This window comes from Colletotrichum aenigma (assembly GCF_013390185.1).
Source record: "Colletotrichum aenigma strain Cg56 chromosome Unknown KSG_Cg56_contig04, whole genome shotgun sequence".
NCBI lineage: Eukaryota > Fungi > Ascomycota > Sordariomycetes > Glomerellales > Glomerellaceae > Colletotrichum > Colletotrichum aenigma.
Window position 1 is genome coordinate 6,567,123 of NW_023500910.1, and position 26,560 is coordinate 6,593,682.

General features: G+C 51.0%; 8 protein-coding genes across 8 annotated transcripts; 5 read left to right on the plus strand and 3 right to left on the minus strand.

Annotated features, from left to right (window-relative positions):
• Positions 1-2,978: 2,978 nt before the first annotated feature.
• On the plus strand, positions 2,979-4,614 carry atnC-3 (MFS efflux pump atnC; the record flags this gene model as incomplete). The annotated part of the gene is made up of 3 exons (XM_037322851.1): positions 2,979-3,300; positions 3,355-3,601; positions 3,657-4,614. 3 exons carry the CDS (start codon positions 2,979-2,981, stop codon positions 4,612-4,614), a joined length of 1,527 nt encoding a protein of 508 aa, XP_037178785.1.
• A 54-nt stretch (positions 4,615-4,668) lies between these two features.
• CGCA056_v007604 (Vegetative incompatibility protein HET-E-1) lies at positions 4,669-6,414 on the minus strand (the record flags this gene model as incomplete). The annotated part of the gene is made up of 1 exon (XM_037322852.1): positions 4,669-6,414. The coding sequence occupies one exon, from the start codon at positions 6,412-6,414 to the stop codon at positions 4,669-4,671; it is 1,746 nt and encodes a 581-aa protein (XP_037178786.1).
• A 675-nt stretch (positions 6,415-7,089) lies between these two features.
• Positions 7,090-8,394, plus strand: CGCA056_v007605 (uncharacterized protein; the record flags this gene model as incomplete). The annotated part of the gene is made up of 1 exon (XM_037322853.1): positions 7,090-8,394. The coding sequence occupies one exon, from the start codon at positions 7,090-7,092 to the stop codon at positions 8,392-8,394; it is 1,305 nt and encodes a 434-aa protein (XP_037178787.1).
• Positions 8,395-9,522: 1,128 nt separating this feature from the next.
• Positions 9,523-10,599, minus strand: GUN-0 (Endoglucanase-1; the record flags this gene model as incomplete). Its single annotated transcript, XM_037322854.1, has 2 exons — positions 9,523-10,406; positions 10,464-10,599. The coding sequence occupies 2 exons, from the start codon at positions 10,597-10,599 to the stop codon at positions 9,523-9,525; spliced, it is 1,020 nt and encodes a 339-aa protein (XP_037178788.1).
• Positions 10,600-11,921: 1,322 nt separating this feature from the next.
• On the plus strand, positions 11,922-14,667 carry KATNAL1 (Katanin p60 ATPase-containing subunit A-like 1; the record flags this gene model as incomplete). The annotated part of the gene is made up of 3 exons (XM_037322855.1): positions 11,922-12,035; positions 12,111-12,800; positions 12,856-14,667. The coding sequence occupies 3 exons, from the start codon at positions 11,922-11,924 to the stop codon at positions 14,665-14,667; spliced, it is 2,616 nt and encodes an 871-aa protein (XP_037178789.1).
• Positions 14,668-15,740: 1,073 nt separating this feature from the next.
• On the plus strand, positions 15,741-17,501 carry helE-0 (3-ketosteroid 1-dehydrogenase helE; the record flags this gene model as incomplete). The annotated part of the gene is made up of 1 exon (XM_037322856.1): positions 15,741-17,501. One exon carries the CDS (start codon positions 15,741-15,743, stop codon positions 17,499-17,501), a length of 1,761 nt encoding a protein of 586 aa, XP_037178781.1.
• A 401-nt stretch (positions 17,502-17,902) lies between these two features.
• On the minus strand, positions 17,903-21,055 carry sol (Calpain-D; the record flags this gene model as incomplete). The annotated part of the gene is made up of 2 exons (XM_037322857.1): positions 17,903-20,656; positions 20,711-21,055. 2 exons carry the CDS (start codon positions 21,053-21,055, stop codon positions 17,903-17,905), a joined length of 3,099 nt encoding a protein of 1,032 aa, XP_037178782.1.
• Positions 21,056-25,898: 4,843 nt separating this feature from the next.
• Positions 25,899-26,279, plus strand: CGCA056_v007610 (uncharacterized protein; the record flags this gene model as incomplete). The annotated part of the gene is made up of 1 exon (XM_037322858.1): positions 25,899-26,279. The coding sequence occupies one exon, from the start codon at positions 25,899-25,901 to the stop codon at positions 26,277-26,279; it is 381 nt and encodes a 126-aa protein (XP_037179591.1).
• Positions 26,280-26,560: the final 281 nt, after the last annotated feature.

Consider the following 26,560-nt stretch of genomic DNA (forward strand, 5'->3'; position numbering starts at 1 on the left):
CGTTACGCTACCCTCTAGCGAATCGGTCGTATCGCTCTCGTGAGGTTTCATAAGCATCTTTTGTTGTTGAGCTTAGAATATGTAAGGGGCTGGCCCCTAGGCTTGTTCAACGTAGAGGTGCTGTCGATTAACTATTCTAAGCTGAAGAAGGAAGAAAGGACTTTATAAGAGTAGGCACCTAACAGCGGTGAAGCAGGCTGGGTTAGGCGGCGTACTGCGGCAGAATAGTGGGTCCAACGGAGCCGGATCTTAGTAACTGCTCCGGCGAAGCCGGAGATATCAATCCGAGCTCTAGCCTGTGATAATAATATATCCTACCTTTTATAATTATTTGAGGGTCTTATCACCTTACTAACTAATTAATAGAATTAGGCTTTCTAGGCGACTAAGTGATTAAACTAACTACTAATAGATAAATTGATAATAAAACTGGCCTAAACTAGATTAAGCATTTTGAAAAGCATATTTAGGCTTATGTAAAAGATATCTATTAGATGCTTATAATTAATTGATATAAGAGCTATTTATTAGCTGAATTTAATAAATACTATAAGTAGAATAATATTATAACTATTAGTATACCTCTGCATTCATCTTACTTACTCTAGCTATTAGATATTATGCTATACTCACCTTTAAAACATGCATATAGGGATGAAATCAACCTATTCATTAAATCCTCTGTTAACTATATTATAAAGTCTAAGTTCTTTATTACCTTCTATAAGGCTTATAATAAGATCTTTATAAATAAAAATATTAAATCTACTTTCTATAGAGCTAATATTTTACTATAAGACCTAAATTATATAATTAGGAAACTTAATATATATATAGACGCTTATACCTCCTGCGACTAATCCCTTAACACCACTAGCCTAGCAGTTATAAACACCTTCTAACTAATATAAAGCGCTTTTATAATTAAACTTTATTAAAACTTAGATCTCAGCCTATTAAGGAAGCTCTCTAACACTAATAATTAAAGCAGTTAACTAGCTAGCAAAAGGTATATAGGTAATAATACACTTAATCATAATTTTAATAGATTAAATGCATATACTTTAGGATGCTAATATAGCGCTTACTAAGCGCTAGAGAGCAAAAAGGATATATATCCAGCTTAGAGGAGCACTTAATATAGCAGAATCTCAGGTTATCCTGGAAGAAAAGGGCAAAGAGAAACGTCCAGCGCCTCAAGAAGGTGAAGATAAGGGTCTGTCGAAGAAGGGTCGGTCGGCTCAACAGCGTTGCAGTGTGTGCGGCAAGACAGGCCATAATATGCGAATGTGTTCTAAAGATGTAGAATTATCTAGTGAATCAGATGCTGATAAGAGCTAATTGATTTTCTACGTTCTGGTTGTAAAAACTTATATAATGTTTGAAAGATGAGGAAAAGTGTGCGGCTGACTGATATGTGCGGCTGATTAGTAAAGTATGTTAATATATACAATAACGCTATAGATATACTTTTAAGTTATTAAAAACCACCTCTATAAAGTTATAATCTAATAAATATAGAGGTAGATATAATAAATGAATATTAATAGTATTATGTACTATTTAAAGCTTTAATATACAATACTAATTTATATTATTTATAACTAAAATTAAGTTTTACTTTAAAAATAAGTTTATAAAAAGTAATATTAAATATTTAATTTAATATAAAAAGCTTTTTTAGTTTATATAGCTAAGATATATAATATAGTGAAGAATATTATTGAGAGTGAATACTAATAATATATAATATTATTCTGTAACCTTTAATATATTTCTCTTTAAAGGTTAAAAACTTCTTAGTAATTATACTATTGTTTTAGCTTTATTATAGTAATTAATACTATTTTTATTAGTAAAAATAAACTAGTTAGCTTTAATATTATAGATATCTTCTTTATATTTTAAGCGTTTTAATTATCTCTCTATAAAGCGATATATTTAATTTTCTTTTTCTATTATTATATCATTTTTAGGTGTTATAAAATATAGAGATTAATACTTTTAAATTAAATTTATTAATAAGAAATATCTATAGCTTATTAAAATAAACGTCGAACTTATTATATAATAGCTTAAATATTACTTCTTTATATAATAGTATTAATTTATAATTATTAGAACGTTTTAGTTAATATAGCTTTAGTATATCTTTTGTAATAATAAATAAAGCATAATAATATTAAATAGTATATTTTATGTATTAAACTATATTTATTATAGCTATAATACTAAAAGATTTAACTAATAAAAGCTTTTTCAATAGAGCTTTTTATTTTATACTAAATAATAATAATAATATTTAGTATATATAAATCGTTTATTTAACTAATTTATATCTTTTTACTTTAATACTAATATATTAATATATAATAAAATTAAGAAAGAAAAATAAAAGCTATAATATATTAACTAAACTTAAGCTATTTATATTATGTTATTAATATATATTATAGTTGTAGCTATAGCTCTCTATTATATCTATATACTATATATAATAAAAAGTATTAATATAAAAGCATTACTTTATCTATTTAAGACTATTTTAACTAGTAATTAAACCTATATTTAATTTTAATAGAAATAGTTCAACTTTATAACTTATAAGGTTAAATATAGCTAGAAATATAGTATTAATAAGGTCTATTATGAAGGATATATAATTATATTAATAATAGCATTAATTTAAGTTTATAATACTATATAATTATTACATATTATCTATAATTAATTAATAATAGTAGAAACGATAGAAAATAATAAAAAGATAATACTAATTAACGTTTAGGGTAGTGGTGTGGCTGAAACCCAAAACTCCCGCATTTGCAGGGGTTTCAGCAAGGGCAAACGCAAATGATTGTGCTAGCTTAGTCATCACGCAGTTGACCCCAGTGTCCCGAAATTCCCCGCGCCCCGACCGGACATTAATCGCATGTCAAACTCCGTCAACCCCAGATTCACCACGCGATCTGTGGATCATGTCAACTTCCGTGGGCGCCGAGGGCGAGCACGTTGCATCCGATGGCCACGCGCTGCCGCAAGCCCCGCGCAAGTCGCGGAAAGCGGGGATCGGTGCCCTCCTGGCCTTGGTGCTGCTGGTGAATCTGGCCGCGAGTCTCTACCAGCTGCCCCTGAACAGAGTCGTCGAGCGTCGACTTTGCCGCGAGCACTACCTGGCTGCGGATCCCTCGGTGATCGATCGGGATGGCAGTGTGGACGAAACTCTGTGCAAGATCGACAGCGTCCAGCAACGGCTGGCATGGATTCAAGGAACCATGGAAACGGCATGGATCGTGGGAGGTAAGGACTAGATTCTCACACGTCAGGGAAAACCAAGGTTGACAATATTACTAGACTTTGTCATGACCATCCCGCTAGGATTTCTTGCTGAGCGGTACGGCCGGCGCACTATCCTGTCCCTTAACCTCGTACCTCGGATCTTCATGTTGGCCTGGGCCGTTCTCGTCGGTTATTTCGAACAGGCGCTCCCGACTAAGGCCATTGTTGCCTCTCCGTTTCTCTCCGTGTTGGGGGGCGACTGTGTGTTTAACTCGATTACTTACGCAATCGCGTCCAGTATGACCGATGATCATGTTGCGAGGTGAGTATGTCGTCCATTCCCGCCACGTATATGTAAAGCTAATTAGGTCTTGAAGGGCGACATATTTCGGCTGGATGAGTTCCGTCTCCTATGTTGTAGCGCTTCTTGGCCCCGCTCTTGCATCAGCCACCATGAGCCTGCTACTATGGCTGCCTTTCTGGAATGGGATATGCCTCCTCCTCCTGGCGATTCCGGCCATCTCTCTTGTCGAAGACTCGTCTGCCGCCCCTTCTCACTCATCTCGGGCACGCCATGGAGATGAGCAGTCGCGTCCAAGTCTCTCTTCCCCCGTCTTGAAAGCCCAGGACGCCAATCCCTCACTAGTGAGATCTGTCATCCAACGTTTTGGCGTCTTGCGCTCCGTCATTGCGAGCCATCCGCGCAATATGACGCTTCTGCTCATCAGTTACGTCTTGACATCTCTTGCAAGCTCAGATACGAAGCTTCTGGTTCAGTACATTTCAAAGCGGTACCACTGGACATTCGCCTCTACTGGCTATTTGCTTTCGGCAAAGGCTGTAGTAAACCTCACCCTTCTGACTATCATCATTCCAGCACTGCTTCGTTCGCGTCGGAACGCCTCCCGGCACCTTTCCCCTGAGCTGGCGAGTCACCAGATGAACATGTACTATGCCAACGTCTGCCTCATCGTGTCTGTTCTCGGTGCATTGGCGATTTCCGTGGCTACAAGCACTTGGATGCTTGTCCCGTCTCTATTCCTGTATGCACTGGGCTCCGCGTTGCCGGTCTTCACTCTTTCGTTGTTGAAGTCGCCGTTCATTGCCCCTAAGCGGAATGATCAGCAGCTGGACACTGCTGACCCGGACTCTCACATCTTTTCCATCGTAATGATGGTTAAGACGTCAGGATCATTGCTTGGGGCGCCGCTTATGATGGTTCTTTGGGTGAAGGCGATTGCTCTGGGTGGTGCGGCATTGGGAATACCCTATTTCGTATCCGCAAGTTGTTACTTGGCTGCGATCTTTGTACTGGCAAACATACGAACATGGTAGAGAACTGCGATCTATTGATTATTACTAAACTCCTCAGCGCTCTTCTTCTATATCTCAATATCTGAAAGGCATCTTTCCTGGCAAGACATAGACCGGTTTAATGACAAAGCCGTCAGTTTTGAACACGCTCCAATCCAGTCGTACTGATATACGTCCATCAGGGGTCACGGCTGATGTGGATCGGTCATACATTGAGGGAAAATGTCTCTCATGCTCCTTGAAATAACAAAACCAGTCAGGCACGTCCAGAATGCCAGGGAAATATGTATTTTCGCTTCGTCTGTGAATTCCCACAACCAGGCTGGCTAGATGTGCTCCGCTAGCTTGGATGAAGTAAAACTCTGTGGCACTGGTAGACGATGTATCAGAGGGTGCCACAGGAAACAAGTTCCTGGAGAGTGGCTCGAGCCGTAGCTGCGATGTGCCTCCAATCGGGAAAGCTCCAAACAAGTCACAACCAACAGCATCGTCAAAGATGAGTAAAATTGCCGACGCGCTCACCCTCGACCGAGATATCCCCAGCTCCCAGCCTCGCAGAGCCGCGTCTAAGTCTACATTGAGATTGGGTAACGGGCGAATGCAAATTTCCTTGAGCGCGGAGGCCGAAATAGACAATGCGTCTAGTTCGTTGAGGACGACTAGGTCCGGTGGTATCGGAAATCTCTGCGCTATTGTGGCGGAATCATCCACGACGCTTTTGGTTGCCTCTCCATGCGGAAGGATTGTCTTCAAAGTGATACAAACTCGACTCTGTAGGAAGTGTTTATTGTGGTGAGCAGTGAGAATGGCCAGCTCTATTCCGCCACCCAGCCTCAGCGTAGGAAATCTGATGCGTAAACCGGCGTTCGTCATAACGTACGATGTTGTCTTTGACCATGGCGACCAATGAACGGTCGATGTTGATCCATAAAGACGCCCGTCCATAAAGAGTGATGGCTCAGGCGCAAGCAAGCTGCCCCAGTTTAACGGAACAATGTTTTTATCCCAAGGCCAACAAAATATTGTCTGGTCATTAGAACCTTTGATGATCTCTTCTTGTAACCGAGCAAAAGCTTTCATGCCCTCGCCGTATAAAAGAGGCATGTTCAAGTCGAAAATACCCAACATGCAGTAGGCCAAGTCCTCGACTCTCGTTGTTTTTCTTGTGGATAGCCATGACATCTTTTCCGATATACTGGGCTTTTCTATCACCACCGATCTGGAGGAAGGATCTCCGACAAAGGCGTCTGCAAGATAGAATTCGTCTATGTTTGTCGCAGTTGAGATACGTCGGGACAACCAACTGCGGGTGCCTAGTGACTTCCAGTTGCAGTCGAAGAATATAAGTCGAGTCGGGCCAAGGAGCTCTTGGAGAGTCCAACCACGGGTGAACCAGCGACTGTAAATGAAGCCCGTTTCGTCATCAATCTCTAATCCTGTTCTCTCATCTGATAGGTCAGAGGAGGTGTAGTAAAATGGTGGGCCGAATTGAACATCGTGTAGAAACGCAAAGCAAACTTGGGCGTCTCGATACCAGGCGAACATGGAGTTGATTGCCTCAGAGAGCTCTGCGGAACTCTCCTTGTTGATGCAATTCGTGTCAACCCACAGGTACCTCAGACCCTCTTTCTGTGTCTGATGGCAGGCGTTGAGGATTTTGGTGTAACCCGACTTTGACTGGATCGCAGCTGAGTCCCGCTGTTCCCATTCCCTGAAGGTGACTTCATCCGTGCCGTGCCATGTATGAGAGAGTATGGCATACTGAGGGATTTTGCCAAAGAACTCTTCAGTCTGCAGCGTCTCGACGTCAATGAGATACATGATGGCGGCTTCGGGGTACTGTGTTCACATCGTTCCGAGGGGGTGTTTTGAGAGATTTGCACTTTGGGCTGGCCTACGGGTGGGCGACCCGGCATTTGGTCATATGACTGCCATTTTATTCAATGTCGCGCAAGTTATGATTGGATCGCTTTATCATGAGCTGCATGCATGCACACTTAGCTAGCAGGGCATCAACGCCTGTCGACCGGTTGAAATCCCATGCCGAGTATTGCCAAAGACCTCTCCTTTGGGACGAATTTCACGTATGCTCACAGAAACAGTAATGCACTTGCTGCGTGTACGGCGTATGATCTGATTGAGATGGCTGGCTGCTTGGCAGATAAGGCCTCCGACGCTCTCAGGAGTGCAACAGTTTCAGCGGGTTCAGGGGCTTCACCAACTTGGAACGCAGTGAAGCACTGAAGAGAGACGGTCGCATTCTTATCGAGACTGAGATGCTTATCGATAAGCCGAGAGCGGCAGAATGTGCAGCCAATCAGACCGTTCTCAGACGCGATGACTGGCTCACCGCTTGCGGCGACACCGAGATGATGCTGACATAATGCCGTTATCAGCCATCTGTCCAAGACTTTATCAGCAACATCTCGTTATCAGACTGCGAACCTCATCTTTTGGATCCACTTCTCCCACTCTTCAACTCATCGTGGGACCAGGATGTCGCGCGATTCCACGACGGGCGCAAATGCCGACCCGCAGGCCGGATCGCAAGCTCAAGCTCAGCAAGCTCAACGAGCGCAGTCGTCGCATTCACGAGCGCAATCCCGCATCCTGTCTGTCACGACTTCCGTCCCCAGGCAGCTTGCCCTGCTCCCCGATGAGTTGCTCCTTCACATCTTCGAGGCCGTCGGCCGCACCTCGCGCAGCGACCTTTGCGCCGTGAGCCGTGTCAATAGGGCCTGGCACGAGCTCGCCGACGCCATCCTCTATCGCCAAGTGCGCTTCGACGACCCAGAGCAGCACCTCGTCTTCTCAGAATCCCTCAGCCGTCGCATGCGTCGCGGTTCTGCCATCCAGGACGTCAGCCTCGAGTATCCCGCCCACGAGCTCTCGCACCTGAGACTCGATGGGCCGATTCATGGCTCACACCACCCGCCGACCCGCTTTGAGGCCCTCAGTCGAACCATCAGCACCATGAGCAACCTCGCAACCCTCGAGGTGTCCGTCCCCGTCACTTTGCTTCACGGAATCGGTGCTCTCTTCAATGGCCCGTTCGACTTGGCATGCTTGAAGCACTGCACGCTATTTTACCAGTGTCCCGACGATGCGTACTGGGATCTCCGCGAGAATGTCCACATCTTTGCGCACCCAACACTGGAGACGCTAGTCATCAGGCGAGCGAAGCTGGATTACCGCGGCTTCGACCTGATTGAGCGACCCCACGAAACAGCGCTGCACAAGTTGCATCTCATCGAGTGCGACATCAACGATGATGCGCTGTCGGATATTCTCGAATTTCCCGAGGGTTTGAAGGAGTTCGTTATGACGCAGTTGGAGCAGCCAAGCCCAGAATTGGAAGAGAGTTCAGACAATTTTAGCGACTACATCCTAGCACTCAACTCCCAGGGTCACTCACTCGAGACGATCACCATCGACCACCCAACGCTCGGTGGCAGGAAACCCGTTAGGATGAGAGACTTTGAGAAGGTGAAGTCGTTGAGGCTGAACTGGGATTATCAGCTTTTTGGCAAGTCTTCAAAGAAACCACGCATGCACTCCGTTGGTCTCCCGCCGAATCTGGAAGTCTTGGAATTTTTCAACGAGCTTGGGACGGACGAGGAAGTCACTGAATTGCTCGAATACACGTTGCAGGTCGCGAGTGTCACTCACAGCCTGCTCAAGACTGTTGTTGCCGTTCAGGGTGATAATGGCAGTGTGCCAAAGGAGATTGTTGCCGCGTGCAAAACCGGAGGCGTAAAGTTGGATATAATCGGCGCTTTTGATATAGACGAAGACGACTAGAACCAGAACACTGGGATGAGAATGGACATGAGCGTAGAGCATGATAGAGGAGAAGAGCAACAGCTGCGGGAAGCAGAAAGTAGGATGAAGACATAGAGTCGTAGACTCATAGAATCGCGCGTCGCTCTCTTTAGATTTCCTTAGACGATAGATATGACACTCATGAAAAGAGAACTTGTATAAGATAGATCAAGACTACTTAGGGTGACTTCAGCAGCGCCATGCTCAAATGCTGCTTCGCCAATGCTATACCTCCATGATCATGAAGCGCCACCGCGCGTCTGCTAACCATTTCTACTGCTTTCGCAACTGCACTCAAACTGCTGCAAGACTAGAGTGGCCAGCAGCTATGCAGTCAGCGCAATAAGTGCCGTAAACGGACACGAGAGAAGTGCAATTGGTGCATATGTGGCATATGCACTTGTAGGCGCCGTGGCTGCGCGAGGGGCTGGGCTTGGTCTTCTTGGGTTGTTCCATTCCAGGTAGATATTGAGATGTAGACCTTAGTCAAATTTTGTTCGGGTGTTTGAATGCTTACAACGGTCAAGGTGTTTACTAGAGGGTGCAGGTATTGAGAAGGCGGCAAAAGCTTCATGAGGGGACATGGAGCATTTTTAAGCAGAGTCTTGGGTTGGCTTCTTACTTCACTATTCGATTAAGTCTGTGATTAGGAGCTCTGAGCAATGGAATCGAAACAGTGACTTGTGAGGATCGATCTGTCAACAGTGAGTAACTGTCCGCAAAGTACAGTCAGTGAGAGTTTTGCTATTCGGGCAGATATTTTGAGCTATCCGGGCGGATGGTGATGATGCAAAAAAACGCCAACTATCGAGGTAACTACAAGTACAGCAGATGCAGATCACAACAGTAGCGACGATGCTTTTAGCAACGCGACAGTAGCGATAACAACGGAGACGGTAAGAGTATGGACTCTCCTGCTTTCCTTTGGAAAGAATAGAGATAAGTCATATCTAATATACGTATAGGTAGTTATAAGCTGAACATGTTTGCCCCAATAGCAAGACTCACCAATAATTCAGTTGCATCAATTAGAAAAGTCAAACATTACCAATCATGAACGCCAGATATCCCATGTCTACATTGAACCATCTACATTACGTCTAGTTGTTATAACAAGTAAGCAGCAAGTGCCAGCGACCAGGGCATGATGTTCATGACCCCCGTCGGAGCAGCCGCGTTGGTGCTACTCGGGGTGCTTGAGGTGGCGGAGACCAACATCTCGGAAGGAATGGTCGTTGTCGGTGTGGGCGTCTTTGATGTCTTGGCCGATGAGGTCGTCGAAGTCGAGGTCGTGATATCTTCCGGGTCGCCCTGTCTGACGATGCTCAGGTTGTAGTTCTTGGCCTCAAAGTGAACCTCCTCTCCGGCATGCTTGATCTCTGATCCGAACTCCAGCTGGCCCAGGTAGAGAGCTCCGGAAAGCAGACCCTTCTTCCAGATGTACTTCAACAGCGGGCTGAAGTCGGCGTCCGTCTTGGTCAGGTTGGTGCGCGACAGCCAAGAGAAGACATGCTGTCCGCCGTCGTTCCAGCCGTGGTACAGAGAGAACTTGGTGCCGTCGATGGTGACGGTATCCGTGTCGGGCGTGGACTCGGCCCAGCCCAGAGGCTTGACCGTCGGCACCCACCACGGCCAAATCATAATCTCAAAGGGCGCGTTGAGGCCGGTGGAGTTGGTGATGTTGTCGGACAGGAACATGTCTACGGCGACGTTGGCGTAGAGGCTGATGTCGTCGAATGCCTTGGCCTGCTCGTCGGCGCTGGCGCTCTCCTTGCCCTTCACATACGTCTGCCATTCCGCGGTGAACTGAAGTCGCGAGACGTTCCACAGCTGTACAGGCAGTCTCGAGGGGTGCGCCTTCATGTAGGGGAATCCTTTGACAAGAGAAGCGTCACCTGTCCACTTGTAGGTGACATCGAAGCTGCGACCGCCATCATGCACGGCCATGCACTGGTAGCCGGAGCTATCGTTGCCCCAAGCATTGTTGTTGACTAGACGCCCATGTCAATAAGCCTCACTCACGATGGTATATGGGAGTGTTAACCTACAAGAGTATGGGACCTCAGTCGAGTTCCAGTGGTCAGACTGTCCGCAGAGGTTGATGTCACCTTCAGCTGCAGCCACCGGTCCCAAATGAAAAACGGCCAAAATGGCCAAGAGAAGATGCGGCAATGCGAACGCCATTGTCGCGCGTGTAACGAGTGAACGCGGCGGCGTCTAGAGCACAAAGTAACGAATGACGAATTCAGTAAATCATTAAGAAATTATAGAACAGACCCAGACAAACATCGATACCCCGACCAACAGCGACGGGAGTGTGCCACGAAGGTTCAGTGAGTGAGCGTGGATGTGCAGAACACGGAAAGTGAAAAAAAGACCCGGGAAATGAAATGAGAAAACATCGAAAAACACCACCACAACACACGAGTGCCGCCCGCTGCTGGCTGCCACGCTGCCGCCTAGCTACGAACCTGGTCCCTGGGGCCACCGCTGGGAAACACTTGGCCCAGGGCCAAGTTCCAACAAACTGGAGGCCCAGGCGCTGGGCAAACATCAGCCGCAAATGAGCAAATGAATCTTCGACAGTCCCACAGAAAAAGGAATAGGGGCAGTGTTTATGCTAACCGATCTGGGAAACGAACAGGGGGGTTTCCAGGAGGACGAGCCACCAAGTGGATTCTCGCACGCAAATCTGAGTGAGAAACAACCTGGGCACTTTGGGGCGAGATTGGAGGATTGACGCCACTGACGGCTGGTTTATTTTGGGATTCGTATTCACTAGCCACAATCACACTCCTTGCTGATGATCTTGAATGTTTAAGCCTCAACTTCTCGGCCCCGGGCCGCCGATGATCCGGGTTAGCTTCATGCCATCTCATGTGCCTGAAGCTTCTCATCAATGTCATTCACTCAAGAGACGGGCAGCAAGCCGCGTTGAGGTTTCTGACAAGAACACAGCATGCTGCGACACGCGTCACATGCGTCGCATGAGGCGTCGGAGTGATTGGAGATCGGTGACTGCGTACATCGCGGCCATGGCACGCGGCAGACTGGTCTAGCCCCCAGAGGCAAGCCGAGCCTCTCCGGGTGCAGTAACCGAATCGAGATAATCGTTCAGGCAGAGCGGCGCATGGTGCATCGCGACGATGAGCGCCCTGTCGTTGAGAGCCAACCGATACGTGTGAAACAAGAGGCGCCCAATGGAAGTAAAACACGCTCATGACGTACTTGAGGCTGCACGGGTTGATGCAAGTAAGAACAGGCTGTCAAGCGGGGTAAAGTACTCTACCTCTGCCGGCATCCAGAGTCTCTGAGCTCGTCCTCTGTAGCGGAAGACTCGAAGGGGTTGTTTAAATGCTAAAACATGTTCGCACTCTTACTTACAGAGACAATCTTGGGAATCCTATTATCGACACAGTGAAAACATCATGACGAACAACGAAGGTGAAGCGACTCCAACCGTTAGGGTCCCTTGGAGGGGACGGGAGGAGCCCATGGAAGAAACCATGTCCCTCGACATTGTACATGAAGCATTGCCTGCTCCCAGCTCGGAAGCTCAAAGCGAAGATCAGGTCAGTGACGCAGACGAAGATGCTGAAGAGGAAGTTGAGGTTAGCCCTGTGAGTAGTGCTACTCCCTATGGTTCACCTCAGCGAAACATTTGAAATACGTAGAAGTGCTGACCTTGAGAAAAGCAACCGCCCAGAATTGAACTTCCACAGTGGCTCCTCGATAACTGCGTGACAACGACTGAGGAATGGGACGACCACCCAGAGTTCCTGCGCCTTTTGGACGACATACCCTCAGACAAGGGTGACAACTGCAGAGATGAGCCGGAAATGTCTTCCAACCCTGAGCCAGCCGCAGAGGTTTACGAAATGGGCTCGACCTTGTTCAATCCGCTCCTCGGACTGGTTCGCAGAGATGCCCCGTTGGAGGAAGACTTGCTCCCCGGATCTTGCGCCAGCAATGGCGTCAGGTTCACCAAAAACATCATCAGACTCCACACCTTCATGTCTGCAGCGTCTGAATCAACGGCCAACTTCACGAGAAACGTTGTCAAGCAGTTCGCCAGGACAATCGACAGCGATCTCATCACCCTCACGCGGGATGACCTTGAGGATCTAGGAGATCACTATGCACCCCCAGATGCATCAGACGCCTCGAGCACTACCAGCGACAGTTCTAGTGACTCCGACGACGACGAGGCCATGGGTAATTACCTGGACATCTTGTTGAACCGAGAGCCCTGGCAGCCGCCGCCACCGCCCTTGCCCCTTCCCTACGGTTGCCCACGCCCACCGCCTGTTGTCATTAACGTATCTGAAGAAGGCGTTGCTCCGCATGATGGCTACGACTCAGAGGCTGAAGAGTCAAAGAAAAAGGTGAGCGCGGAAGTTCTGTTCGAACTGACCAACGACTGATGACACTACTTCATAGAAGTTCATCCCTTTTTCTGCTATGCTCAATGCACCATGCATCAAGAAGGCAGACGACTCTCGGCAGGTGCCCCTGATTGTTCACCTCTTCATCAGCGAGGGCGACCTCACGAGATCGCTGTTCCGAGACCTGCAAGCTGCCATTCGCGACTACCCAGTCCGTCAGGGTCTTCTTCTCATCGTCACGACTGAGAGCCCATCGCACAGCCCGACCTATGTGGTGGGACAGCATCGTGGCCCCCCTGGGCGGCTGCCTCTTCCATTCACTACACCGACGGAAGTTCTCCCAGTCCGGTCTGCGGCCCAGGAGGCTCTGCTGAAAGCAGACGGCAAGCGTGAGCTACTATCCCGCAACATCAGAGACATCAAGCGATACATCCGCCGAGAGGAGAATCCCGGCTACAGCAGTTCTCTTCTTGCGCCGTACGCCGATTGGTCGTTCATCGATGGTTCGGCCATGGCTGAGCGGATGAGCCAGGTTTCTCTCATAGAGATCAGGCTCGAGTCCATTTCTCGTGCCATCGGCCAGCCCATCGAGGACGATAAGATAAGAAAGGCTGTTCTGGACTATGATGTCTTGTCCAAGACTCTCAAAGCCTGGAACGACTTCGGAGCTCCTTTGCCACCCCGAGCCCCTATGCCCATGCCCAAGCCTCCTCGTGGGATGCGGCCACCTGGGCGTGCAGGCGCTCCTCCTGCTCCCCCGCCTTTCCCTGCCCCTCCCAGAGCCTTGGATCCGCGGAACGTTGTCGAGCCTCTCCAGGACTTGGATGACGAATGGGCCATATTTCCTCCAGCCGTCCAGAAGGTCATGCGCCAGATCACATACTTGCAGGGACCGCCATTCCTTTACTCCAAGTACTCGTGGGAGCGGAAGTTTTCCCATTGTCTCATCGCCCCGAAGGATGTCGAGGTGGGCTGGGACGATATCGCTCTCGAGCCCGCAGTTGAAGGCGCCATCCGGGGCATTATACGGCAGCACGGCGAGGCCGCGGGCTCCGGGAAATCGTATGGGCTCCTTCATCGCTCCCACGTCGGCGGTACGCTCCTGTACGGCCCGGCCGGCACCGGAAAGACGCACCTCGCGCGTGTACTGGCTCGCGAATCTGGATCCACAGTCATCAATGTCTCTCTTGCAGACATTTCGGACATTGACTCTGAACCGAGACTACTCATTCGCGGCCTGTTCAGTCTGGGCACACTGCTCGCACCCAGCATTCTCTTCTTCGACGAAGCAGACTTGTGCCTCGGAGCCCGAGAGAAGGCCGTGAACCACTTGGCCAAGGTCCAAATCAGTCAGATCCTGACCGAAATGAATGGACTGGGCGCAGCGAAGAACTTGCCGCTGGTCTTGCTCGCGACTAACGCACCCGCCGAGCTCGACCCGGCGGTGCTCCGTCGCATTCCCAACCGGATTAACATGGGTCTCCCGTCCGCCGAGATGAGGGCAGAGATCTTCGAAATCGCTTTACGGGGTGAGATTCTGCACCCCGATCTCGACTACTGGCTCCTGGCTCTCATGACTTCTCGCTTCTCGGGCGCAGACATCCACCACTTGTGCGTCCAAGCAACCATCGCGTGTGAAACCTTTGTGGAAGACGGCATAGACAAGGGCAAGAGGATGTTGACCCAAGCCCTGTTCGAGAAGGTGTTGAAGAGAGTCAAGCCAAGCGTGAGCAAGGCATCACTGTCTGGCATTCGTAAGTTCGCCGTGGAGTTTGATCCTGCGGCTGTCGAGACGATGGAGCCTTTGGAGACTGAAGAGTACATGGAGCAGGAGGATCTGTTTGTTGATGTGCCGGTGTTCAAATGAGCAGAGAGGACGCAATCTTAAGCTCTCTCATTCTTTCCTTTTTCTCTATCGCCCGGCCAGGCAAGACTGTCAACAGCTAGCAAGCTCACGATCCTTTCTCAAATCTCAATAACAGAACAGACCCCCAATACTCCTGTGCTTAAGCAACTGCCTCTCCTGTGAACTCACTTATACTCTATCTTGTCGTCGTCTTCGTTGTTACTATTACTTGTCGTCATCTACACCGTCACAATCTCTATTACAGTTTTTTCTTAATCGAGTATATTGAATAACTGGAAAGCTAGGCGGTCTCTAAAAGAACCTCTAAACTGGACGTGGCTTGGCAACTGAGCAATGTGGTACTTTAATTTGCCCTTCCGGGCTTTTCCTGGCATTACAATCAGAGACCATTAACTGCCGTGTCTTGCCGTCCGTTGATTTTGCACAACAGCCAATTCTCGCGGTATTCTATTGGTTCTTCAACTTGATTCACTAAGCCTTCGCATCTGATCACCGCGACCCTTCTCGGTGAATGCCAAGACCAAGTCTCGTGGATGGCGTGGAGGGCGTGGGTTCCGCGGGGTGCTATTTGGCTTGCTATACGTTAGCGTTCACCGATGCTTTCCAGAATGCTACTATCACAAGACCACAATCCCGGTCGTCCAATGCGAACGTTGCCATCAACCGAAGAGGACACCGAAGTCCCGTCATCCGTTGCCCCACCATCCGAACGCTCCTCTCAAGGTACCCCTCATCTTACATAGACCCCTGAATGTTTGTCACTGTGATTGCGTGATGACAGCCCTGGTGTTTGTCTGCTTTTGCTGCAAAATAGGAACCGCTAACATGGATGATGTACCGACTAGGTATTCGCGTGTACGTATGGATGTATCTCACGCATGCCTGTGAAGGACGAGCTCGGGAGCCATCACCGATGCGGATAACAGGATCGCAAACCCGAAATATTCGGCGAAGGATTTAAGATAGAGCTGGCAACCCAGTGATTATTTCTCATTGAACTTTTGTCTTATTGCCTACCTAGATGGCCGCCTCAATGTGAAATTCTTTAAATTTTGTGAATCACTCTCCCCAAGATGATGCGCAGAGGCGTATTAGTCGCCGGCGGCCGCCCACGACCAGCCTTAATTCATCACACTCGCCCCTTCACAACAACCAGTCACCTCCTCTCAAACACCAAAGTAGACGTACTCATAATAGGCAGCGGCGCAGGAAGTCTAACAGCCGCCCTACGCGCCAAACATCACAACCTGCGCGTCGCCGTCATCGAGAAGCAGCCAACGATAGGCGGCGCGTCCGCAATCTCAGGCGGCGGCCTCTGGATCCCAAACAACCCCGTGTCCAACGTGAAAGACTCCAAGCAAGATGCGCTGGACTACTTTGACCAAGCCGTCGGCGACGTCGGCCCTGCGTCCTCGCTGGCCCGCCGACACGCATACCTCGACAACGCTCCCAAGATGATTGCGTTCCTCCAGGAGAAGGGCTTCGAGTTCCGCCCCAGCGACGGGTATCCCGACTACTACCCCAAAATGAAGGGCGCCATGGGGAAAGGAGGCGGAAGAACGATCGAGTCCAAGGCCTTCAACACGAAGAAACTCGACAAGAAATGGCAGGATGCGCTGCCGTCGCCAACTACACCGGTGGCAATCTACACGAACCAAGCGCCCGTGATAATGCGCATGACGTCCTCCCTCAGCGCCTTCATACAATCAGTCCGCGCCGTGCTGCCATCCGTTCTCAAGATGCTCATCGGCCAAAAGCCCACCAGCTTCGGACGCGCGCTGGTCGCCCGGCTCCTGTACCTCAACACCCACAGCTCCTCCCCGACCGACATTCGCCTCTCCACGTCACTCGCCTCCCTCACGACCGACTCTGACGGCACCGTCACCGGCGCGAAAGTGAAGACGCCCACGGGCGAGGAGACCATCGCCGCGCGCAGCGTGATCCTCGCAGCAGGCGGCTTCGCGCAGAACGCCTCCCTGCGCCAAAAACACCTTCCCTCTCCGGCCACCACGGCCTGGACCAGCTCTCCTAAGGGCGACACGGGCGATGCCGTGGTAGCCGGGACCAACCTCGGTGCCGCGACAGCTTTGATGGACGACGCGTGGTGGGGTCCTACCATCTTCGACCCTGTGACGGGAAAGCCTCACTTTGCGCTGATAGAGCGCTCCCGTCCGCACTGCATTATCGTCGACTCGGCAGGGAAGAGGTTCATGAACGAGGCAGGGTCGTATACCGACGCCGGGCACGACCAGTACAAGCGGAACGAGAAGGTCAAGGCGATTCCCGCGTGGTTGGTCATGGATAGCAACCATCGTAATCGGTACATGCTCGGGACGGGCTTGCTTGCGAGGCAGAAGCCGCCAAAGAAGGCACTCGAGGAGGGAAAGATGTTCATGGCGGGTTCGTTGGAGGAGCTAGGCTCAAAGATTGGGGTTGATGTGAAGGGGTTGAAGGAGACGGTTGACAAGTACAACGTAATGTGTGAGAGAGGGGTTGATGAGGAATTTGGGAAGGGGGATAGTGCGTATGACAACTTCTTCGGTGACCCGGATGCTGGGGGTTTGAATCCCAACATGGGGCCGTTGAACAGGGCACCGTTTTATGCCATTGCAATCTGGCCTGGGGACCTCGGAACCAAGGGCGGCTTGCTGACGGATGAGCATCAGCGGGTGTTGAGAGAGGATGAAAGCTTCATACCTGGATTATATGCGATTGGAAATACAGCTGCGAGTATCATGGGCAGAACTTACTTGGGAGCAGGATCCACGCTGGGCCCTGCCATGACGCATGGGTTTGTGGCTGTCGATCACATGGCCAGTCAGAAAAGGCCTTGAAGAAATTACATACGAAGCAAGATGATTTCATACGCAACGTACAGATGCACTAGTGTTGATTGGGCCGAAAAGATCAAATGAAGATCATGCTATTATTGAGATGCGAACTATGTGTTGCCGTAGAGAGCGAGCCAGCTTGCTCGTGAGCTCAAATGCTGTCATTGGGTCCCTTCGTATATCGTGACCCTATACAAGACTCCGTGATCAATGAAGCAAGAAAAATGATGTCTAGTCTCGCAAGATTTCGCACGCGATCTACCATCTGCTGCCACTCGCAAATACGTGGTACAAAATCCGCTCTAAACGCCTCAAAGTATGTCGGACCACAACCACGAAAAGGGCATCTCTACTATATCATCTACCATCATGTGCGTCATCAGTTTGTATACTCAAGTGCTATTCTAGCACAACTCTTTGTTCGTCTCCAGTGGCGTCTCCTCGGGTGTGGCAACAACCTCTGGAGTCGAAGCTCCTGAATCAAGCTTGTCGTACTCTGTTGAGTCAACGCTCTTATCCGACTTGGAGTCCTCGTTGGTTTCTTTGGTTTTTTCTTCGATAGCGTCTTTCTTCGCTTCGACTGTTTCCTTGACGTCCGTCTCTTCCTTGTCCGCGTCGTTTGGTGCAGCCTCATTTTGCGCCTTGCTAGGTTCGGCATCATCCTCGTCGACCTTGCTCTCGGGCTCTTGTTTCTCACGCTCTCCGCCGGCGTTGGCCTGGGCATTGTCAAGATCAGCCTCACCCTTCTTGCCGATGGCGCCATCAAGGACTTCACCGCCCTCCATGACGACGCGAAGCTCAAGATCCTCGTCCACGGAGTAGACTCGAACGCCAACAATGCAGATGGCATTCCAGGGGTCGGGAAGACCTTCCTCCTCCGACTCATAGCGCTCATCATGGGTCTTGGGTGGCCCCGCAGGTGTGGTACGAGGCTTCCTGACCATGTCGTCGTCGCTGTAGAGTTCTTCCCAATCGTCGACAGGTGAGTCGGAGGAGTCATCATCCGAGTCGTATACTTTCGCCGCAGGTGGTGGGGGTGGAGGCGCAGGTTGAACCACAGTTTTCTCAGGCTCCTCGGGCGTCTCCTTGGGCTCTTCCTTGAGCTCTTCCTCAGACACCTCCTTTGACTCTCCAGATTCATCCTTGGACAGCTCTTTCGAGTCATCCTTGGGCTCATCCTCAGACTCGGCCTTTGCTGCCTCGTCAGAAGTCTTGTCGTCAGGAGCAGAAACTTCAGTCTTCTCAGTAGCGTCCGAAGTAGACTTTTCAGTCTTCTCGAAGGCATCCGTCTGAACAGACTTGTCCTCCTTCAGCTCCTCTTTGACAGCCTCAATCTGGACGCTTTGGTCCTTGGGCTTTTCCTCTTCCTGCTCTCTCGCCTCTTCCTCTTTGTTCTTGTTCTCTGCCTCGGCCTTCTTTGCTTCTTCGGCGGCCTTCTTTGCTGCTTCTTCAGCCTTGATCTTGGCTGCTGCTTCAGCCTTCTTCGCCTCTTCAGCAGCAAGCTTAGCTTCTTCCTCAGCCTTCACTTTGGCAGCGGCTTCAGCCTTGGCGATTCTGCGTGCGCGTTTTTCGCCGTTCTTTTCCTTCTGCTTCTTCGTGATCTCGCGTGTCATGTGGCGTCTGTCCCACAACTTGCGACGCTCCTGCTTTCGGGAGTCAGAAGCTCTCTGCTGCTCCTTGATCTTTCGTAGTCTGGCGACCTCTTCGAGGTAGGCCGTCCCCTTGCTGTGTGCAAGGTCGTAGGCGGCGCCGATCTGCGCAAGCTTGTCGTTCTCCACGCGGTTGCGGCATTCGCGCTTGACAACGGATTCAACAGAGGGCAAATTGTTATCCCTCTCGCCGGCAACGCTCATGTAGATGCTGTACTCGCCCGCTGGCATGTCCGGGAGTTCGATTGATACTGATCGCTCCATTAGGTAGTTGCCGTGGGAGCGGACAATGTAGTCCTCGGCGCCAGGGCGGCTGCGCTCGTGGATACGGAAGTGGATGCGGAAGGTGTACTGTCCTTGGAGACCTTTGAAGTACCGCGTATCCAGTTGAGACAGGACGAGGACTAAGGGGCCATCCTTGGACAGGGTAATCTGGAAATTCTCGTGGAACTGAGGCTTCCACGGAACCTCGACACCAATCCACTTCTGGGTGCATCGCCAGGCAGGGTCACGGAACAGCCTTGTTCTGTCAATGTGCTGGTACTTGCGAAGGAAGTCTTCGTAGTTGATCCAGAAAACAGAGTCGTTGCCAAAGTGGTAACCAAGCTCTTCCTGGACGTCGGTCGTCCATTCCTTGGACCCGTCAGACCAAGCACCCTCCCACAAGCCCTTGCGGACCTTGCCCCAAGGGTTTCTCATTTTGATGAGACGCTCGCCGGACTTGATTGTCCTCGCCTCCATAATAACGTATGCGTGGCCCTCAGAGATGCCGTCTCTGTCGCCATAGCCTCCATCGAGGAGGCCGGTGCTCGCACCAAACAGGAATTCCTGGTTGACCTTGGAAAGCTCATTCTCCCAGAAACCCTCGGTGTCGAGTATATCGGATGTAAGGAGCTCGGTAGTGACGCCACCCGTGAGGTCCTCCAGACCCTCGCCGATCCAGCCACCGGCCAGGGAAGCGAAGTCGCCGTGGGCCTTGGCGTATGCCTTCTCTAGCAGGGGCACCCACGTCTCGTTCTGGTCCTTGCATTGGGCAAAGAAGAGGGCCTTGGAACCGGTCTGATACGTTTGGCGGTAGACCCGCTCAACGTCCTCGCGGTCGATCTGCTGCAGAAGATCCCGCTGCATGCTGGGTGAGTCCCAACAAGGCGATTTGAGATAGAGCTTGTCATCGATGATGGAGTAAATCCACTCGCCATCTCTGTAGAAGACGAAGCCATAGATGCCGATGCGCGTGTCGTATTCCACGCAAATCTTTTCGATGCCGCCTTCTACAGAAGCGAGAGCGGTCAAGCTGGCCATCAGCCAGCAATCTCCCAGACTTCCCTGCTTGACGTCTCCGCCGTTTAGGTTCTTCATGAAGGTGGGCTTCTCGAAAATTTCGTGGATGCGCTTGACAGCTTTGGGGACCGAAGCGCTCGGGTTGGAAAGTGTTGTTCGGGAGAGCTGCCACTTTGTAGAACCCAGGGTGTTGAGGCAGTGTCCCTTTTCCCACTTCAAATCCCAGTCCTAATGGGAGATTTAGCTACGAAGTCTGCTACGAAGGCGACAGCTGTCACTCACCAGGTCCCAGCCAGGGTCTCTGTAGCGCATATTGACTCTCCTGCACTCCTGAATGATTTTCTTGACTTTTCGGCGGCATTCCTCCACAGCCCGCTCGTAGCCCGCAGTCAACAGCTCATTCGGTTTGTCTGCGCTTGCAGGAGGCAGAACAGGGTCGAAGGGAAGCACGGCGAGGGCCTTGTTGAACTTGCGGTTCTGGAACTTCTTCCAGATACGGTTGATGGACTGCTGAGGGGGAGCCTTCTTCTTCTTTTTCTTCTTTTGGTCATTATTACTGTTCGAGGCCGGGGCGGGCTTTGGGCGACGGTAGTCTTCCGACTCCTCGGAGGAGCTGTAGCCGTGCATGTTGGTGGTGGGACGAGTACAGGGACTCGAGAGGTATGATTTAGAGGTCAATTGGTTATGGAGAGTCAACGAGAGGGGGTTGACGAGAGAGTTGGGGGAGGGAGCAATTATCTAGAGCAGCGAACAGGTTGTGGGCGTCCTGCGCTTGCTGTAGTACACGGGGTCAGTTACGGAACAGGTTGGGCGTGGTTTGAAGTGAGTGACGAGCAGCCCAAGGCCGAAGCACAGACGGGACGACTCAGTGACGGAAACGAGAGAGAAAGGTTATGGAGGGTATCGGTTGGAAAATAGTTGGACGCGAGTCGTGGATGGCGAGAGAAGGGTCTTAAGAAGGGAAACGGAAACTCGGGGTCTGGGGGGAGGGTGGGATAGACAAGGAGGGCGCACCTGGCCAGCGAGTCGCAGCCTCGCGGTATGTATTGGACGATCTGACAAGCGCGAGTCGACGAGAAGCACGACAGGGAAGACGGAGTGGGTGTGATTCGCATTCACCGCATCAAGGCGGCTGGGTCTGGTGGTCTCGCCATTGTGTCTGTCTGCGGCGCGTCCGCACCAAGTGGTGAAGTGCTGGGCGGCCCACCACCCCCGGGAGAGCGGCGGCGAGGACGGACGCCGGCATGGGATGTGGAGATGGGCGAGTGCGAGGTGAGATTCACAGTGTCGTTTGGTCAAAGTCGAGGAACATGTTCGAGTACGGATACAGGCGCGCCAGGATCCATGCCGAAGGACGTGGAGCGGAACATGGGCGGGGCAAGGGTCTGGCTTGGCATAGACCGGTCGTTTCCAGGGTTCGAAAGCGGCACCCGGACGCCCAAGGGTCTGGTCGAGTCTGGCGGTGGGAGGACGACGGAATTGAGAGAGATTGTGGTGACCTGGTTGGGTGTGTTGGGTGTGTTTTTGCGGGAGGACAAAGCCGGGAGTTGGAAAAGGATGGACGCCGCACGGCTGAGAAGGGTGGTGGTGTTGATCGAAAGTTGTAAAGCCACAGTATTGGAGGCAAGACACAGAAGCAAGAGGTCAGACAACCTGGGGCAAGAAGGAAGAAGGTACGATACCTGCATCAGTCTGGTAGGTACTTCCTTCCACGCTAGTGCCACGAACTCGCAGCCTTCAGCGACTTTGAGCTGGGTTCTTCAGGGTCCAGCCGGTGTGCCGTTAGGTACCTAGGTAATGTACCTTACTGATAAGAGACCCCTCCGTGCCCTCCTTCCCGGTAAATAAGGTAGGTATCGTAAGCAAAGCAGGGCGGTTTAGGTTCCTTATCCGTCGGGGAAGTCAGACCCGGGAGGAAGGAGGCGCGAACCGGCTCTCACCTTCCTTCGCCCTTCTCTCCGTTTTCCTTTTTCTCTCCAAGGTCTTGGTCGCGGTGGCATCCAACATCCAGCCATCCCAACGTCCCCCGCCGACCTTACCGATGGGGCCTACGACAACCCCGGTACCGGTAAACAGGGGCCTCTGGATGGACACTGGATGCCGACAATGTCCTCGGCCGAGGTTCCCCGGGTGCTACGCTACCCAGCAACAGTCGCGAACAAGGATCCACGGGGTGTTCTTGGGGGCTGAATTCAACGGTCGACGTTCTGCCAGCAACTACTCTGCCGAGATGCTTGCAGATGCCTGACAACTGAGAACTGAGGCTACACCCAAGCGCAAAACAGTCCAACCATCCCCGGTTGCCTCAAAACTATCGGGGAATAGCCTCCAAAGTCTGACATGTCTACCGTTAGACTTGATTTTGAGAGAACCATTGGCCTTGGCCTTGATGGTCTAGTCCAGGCAGCTGCGTCACTTGACGCCGTTTCCTTGACGCCGGCCCCTCAGCAGAGCCGCGTCGCTTACGAACCCTTCTCGCAATCAGGCTGGCTTAGCCTGTCGTAACCCCGCGATGGGAAAGGCACGAGAGGCTGAGCTTCAGCTACTGCATGGTACATCTATATGATACGCGTCCCCCGCCGACAATTCGCTGCATTTTGCAGTATGCCGTCAGCATCGGCCATGCGCCCATCAGAATCCATCATCACGGGCTCTCTCTTCGCGGCCGCCGTCAAACATCGCGCAATGCCCCTTCTCCGCAGTAGTATTTCTACTTTGCGCATTTCAAAGACTCCTGCCTTGCCCATGCAATTTGCGTTCGGGAGACAGGCACTGCCTTCAGCTCCTCCAGGCAGAAGTACCCGGCGCGGCAGTATCTAATCTGCTCAGCCCTTGACGATCTGTTTCTTACCCCAGGATTCACCCCAAGATAAGAGCAACGCACGCGATAGCCCAGCATGTCACTGCCTCAATCCGCACCCAACCAACGCCTCCGCCTACCACTTCTGGCTTAGGTTGCTGACTTTCTGAGTGGACAGCCAGACGTACGCTGTAGGTGGGTTATCTGCGCTCGACATCGACTGGAACTTGATTCAAGGACCTTGTGCCCTCCAATGGGTGTACGGATATTGGGTCCCTTGACGATAGATAGGTGCTCAATAATCCGGGGGTTCCCATGCGACACATGTGTCGACATGCCAATCACCCAATCCCGTCGACCCTGCCGTACGAGTCGACCAGAATGGCATGGCATAGGCCTCCATTGCCCCTGTCCACCACCCGACTCCCCTGTAGCTGCACGCTGCAGGAGGTTGTGGCAAGGGCCGAACTTCTTAGCGAGTCATCCCGGGAAGAAGTCAGCGTCTGTCACTAAGCAAAGGACCACGCATAACAACAGTCCAGTGCTGGGAGCACAGCACAGCAAAACATAACCCAACGGTCCCTTGACGGCCGAACTGCTTCCCATCTCCAGCCAGCAGAGCGGCCATTCTCAGCCTCGGAATCACTACACGGCTCGTCCGCCTTGTCTGCCAGACGCTTGAGAGCCTGCTTCGTGGCATCCAAAAGAATGCTGCATCCCGGAACGAGCCAAAATGGACTTCCGACCGCTGTCTTACCCTCCCGCCGCACCTCGATAGGGAACACTGCATTTGCAGTGCATTTCTCAGGCCGCGTTGTTCGACAACGTGGTGCTCTTATATCTCAAACACGAAGCATCATGTGCATTCGAACGCCCTCTACTTTGTCATCAACCCGACCACCGCCCTACGACACATGCTACATTGCATTGCGTCCCGACCCATCCGCTCGGCAGACAGTCAGTCTACAGTGTACACGCAGAATTAGGGAGTGCATTCCTTACTCCTGTACAGATACTCGGGCTACACGGCGCGGTACATCGATGATTGGCATCAGATGAGACGACTCGGACCCAGACTGATTCGTGTCACTTGACGGAATAGCCACAGCGGGACAGCGGAATTGAGAAAACGCTGCCACTGCGAAAAGAAAAATAACTTGTAATCTGCTAATTTAGTAAAGATTTTTGGGTCGGTGTGGATGGACCCTGATCGTCCAAACCACCAGAAACACGCCAGTGGCGAGAGAGCCCAGCCCAAAAGACCGACCGATACTCGTTCTGGCGCTGTGACTGTCGGGATCACTGAAGGCGCTGGAGTATCTCGCTGCAACCCTCTGCAGCACAGTCACTTTGGCACTGGTCTAAGTACTGCGTATTGCTAGGGTCAGCGTTTTGGGGCGAGGTCTGGACCAAGGGACCCCTATCGGATCCTGTCCGTCGCCTCACCGACCACACCGCAATTCCTCCGATCCCGCAGTCCGGACCGTTGAGATGCGCAGTCACTCCATGCACATCGCAACAGTTCATACCAGTTTGGTCACACGAACTATATCCGTTCATTTCAGCAGCCCATACTTTTTTCCCCTATTGCTCGTTGTTTACTCCTCATGTGTTTGCGGTTTATAGGTAGGCTGACTAAGCCCAACAAAAAAAAAAGACAAGACGGCTCGCCTTGACCGACTGGCGAGGTTGCCGGTGGGCCGGCCCCAGCTTGTTTCTGGGGAACATCCGAGACCTTGTCGGTTCTATCCGCAGAACCCTGGCGGTTTACCAATATTTGATTCAGTCACATATCCGTACGGGGGTATCATCAGACCCCTACTCCGTACTCATCAGTCAATTGCGGGCTGAGAACGAGCATGCCTTATGATTCAGCGTACATATAGTTTCCTGGGTCTAGGGAAGCGCGCGCGACACCGAAGGGTCACGATAGGTGTAAGGGTCATACGTGGTAAATACTGGCGGTCGAAGCTTCCATCTAGGTCCCGTCTATCTCGTCGGATCTTGGTACAGTGCGGGTCGGTCCGCTGAGCTGCACAGCAGGAACCCAGTGTCTATTGCCGTATGTTGATTTGGGAGTGCTCTGGGTGAGCTCTTGAATATTGATTGAACGACTTTTTCCACGTGTTGATTAGAACTCGTTACTATGGCCTATAGGGGTACTCGTCGCGACCTAGGTAGCAGTCAAAGCCGCCAGCTTTTTTCATAAGACAAACTACTACTATAGGGACGGGACCATAGCTACCTAATGAACTTATCTCTAAAGATCATGTTGACAGAAGGGTCATGTTATACTGCCTATCCAAGTCCTAAGATTTTGCTTCTTTCCAGCACCTTTGTGAACAAATCTGTTGGGCCAGCCAGTCGAAGATGGAACTTTATCCCCCATACCTTTGGTCGGCCATCGTTAACCTCGCCTGTTCCATGGTATGGTCATCAAACCCTGGCTGTATGCCCGCCGTCCATGTGATCGGAGATACGATGCCAAAGTTTTGTATGCAAGTGGTCAACCATGACGGTTCTTCACAGATGGATCTACCGGAGTAGCTCTCAATGGGCTATATCTGCCTCGCATCTGCCCAAAACATGCTGTAGATTCTTCCTTTGGGGGACCATGATCGCCGCATCTTGATACAGCATCTTGGCGGCGTAAGCTGTTTTCAAATCATCATGTTTAGCAAAGAGATTCGAGCGGCGGCTATCGAGGCCATCAAGGCAGCAAACCAAAGAAGAAGGGAGGAGATGGCTGCAAAAGTTGGTAGGCAGTTGTACGCTCTGTCTGCCGACAAGAACAGGGCCACATTGAACTCTTCCGTGGCGTCATCGAACCCTGTTCACGGTGGAGAGCAGGATGCGAACCACGAGGCCTCTGCAAACTCCAAGAAGGAGAAGGAGAAAGGAAAGGAGACGGTCACACCTCCCTCTTCATCCGACCAGCAGACGACAGATGATGCGTCTGTAACCGGGGAGTTATTGGACCCCGAGACCGATAGTATGTGCCCTTGTATGGGGAAGAGAGAAAGAGAGAGAGTATGTGTGTACCGCGGCTAACTCATTCAAAGAAAGGAGAAACGTCGCAATTCGCTCCAGCTCTTCCCCTTCGGCTGGCCCCTTGTCTGGCTCCTCGTCTAGCCACTCGTCTGACCCCTCGTCTGGGCCTTCAACTGGCCCTTCGTCTGTTTCTTCGCCAGTCACTTCGCCTGTGTCTTCGCCTGTCTCCTCACCTAATCCTTCGACTGTTCCTTTGACTGGCCGCTACCAGCCACCCGCGACTGCCTGAAAAGGGCTCCATCGGGCCATGGTGAGCGGCTTATTGCACAAGCGGCGGGAAT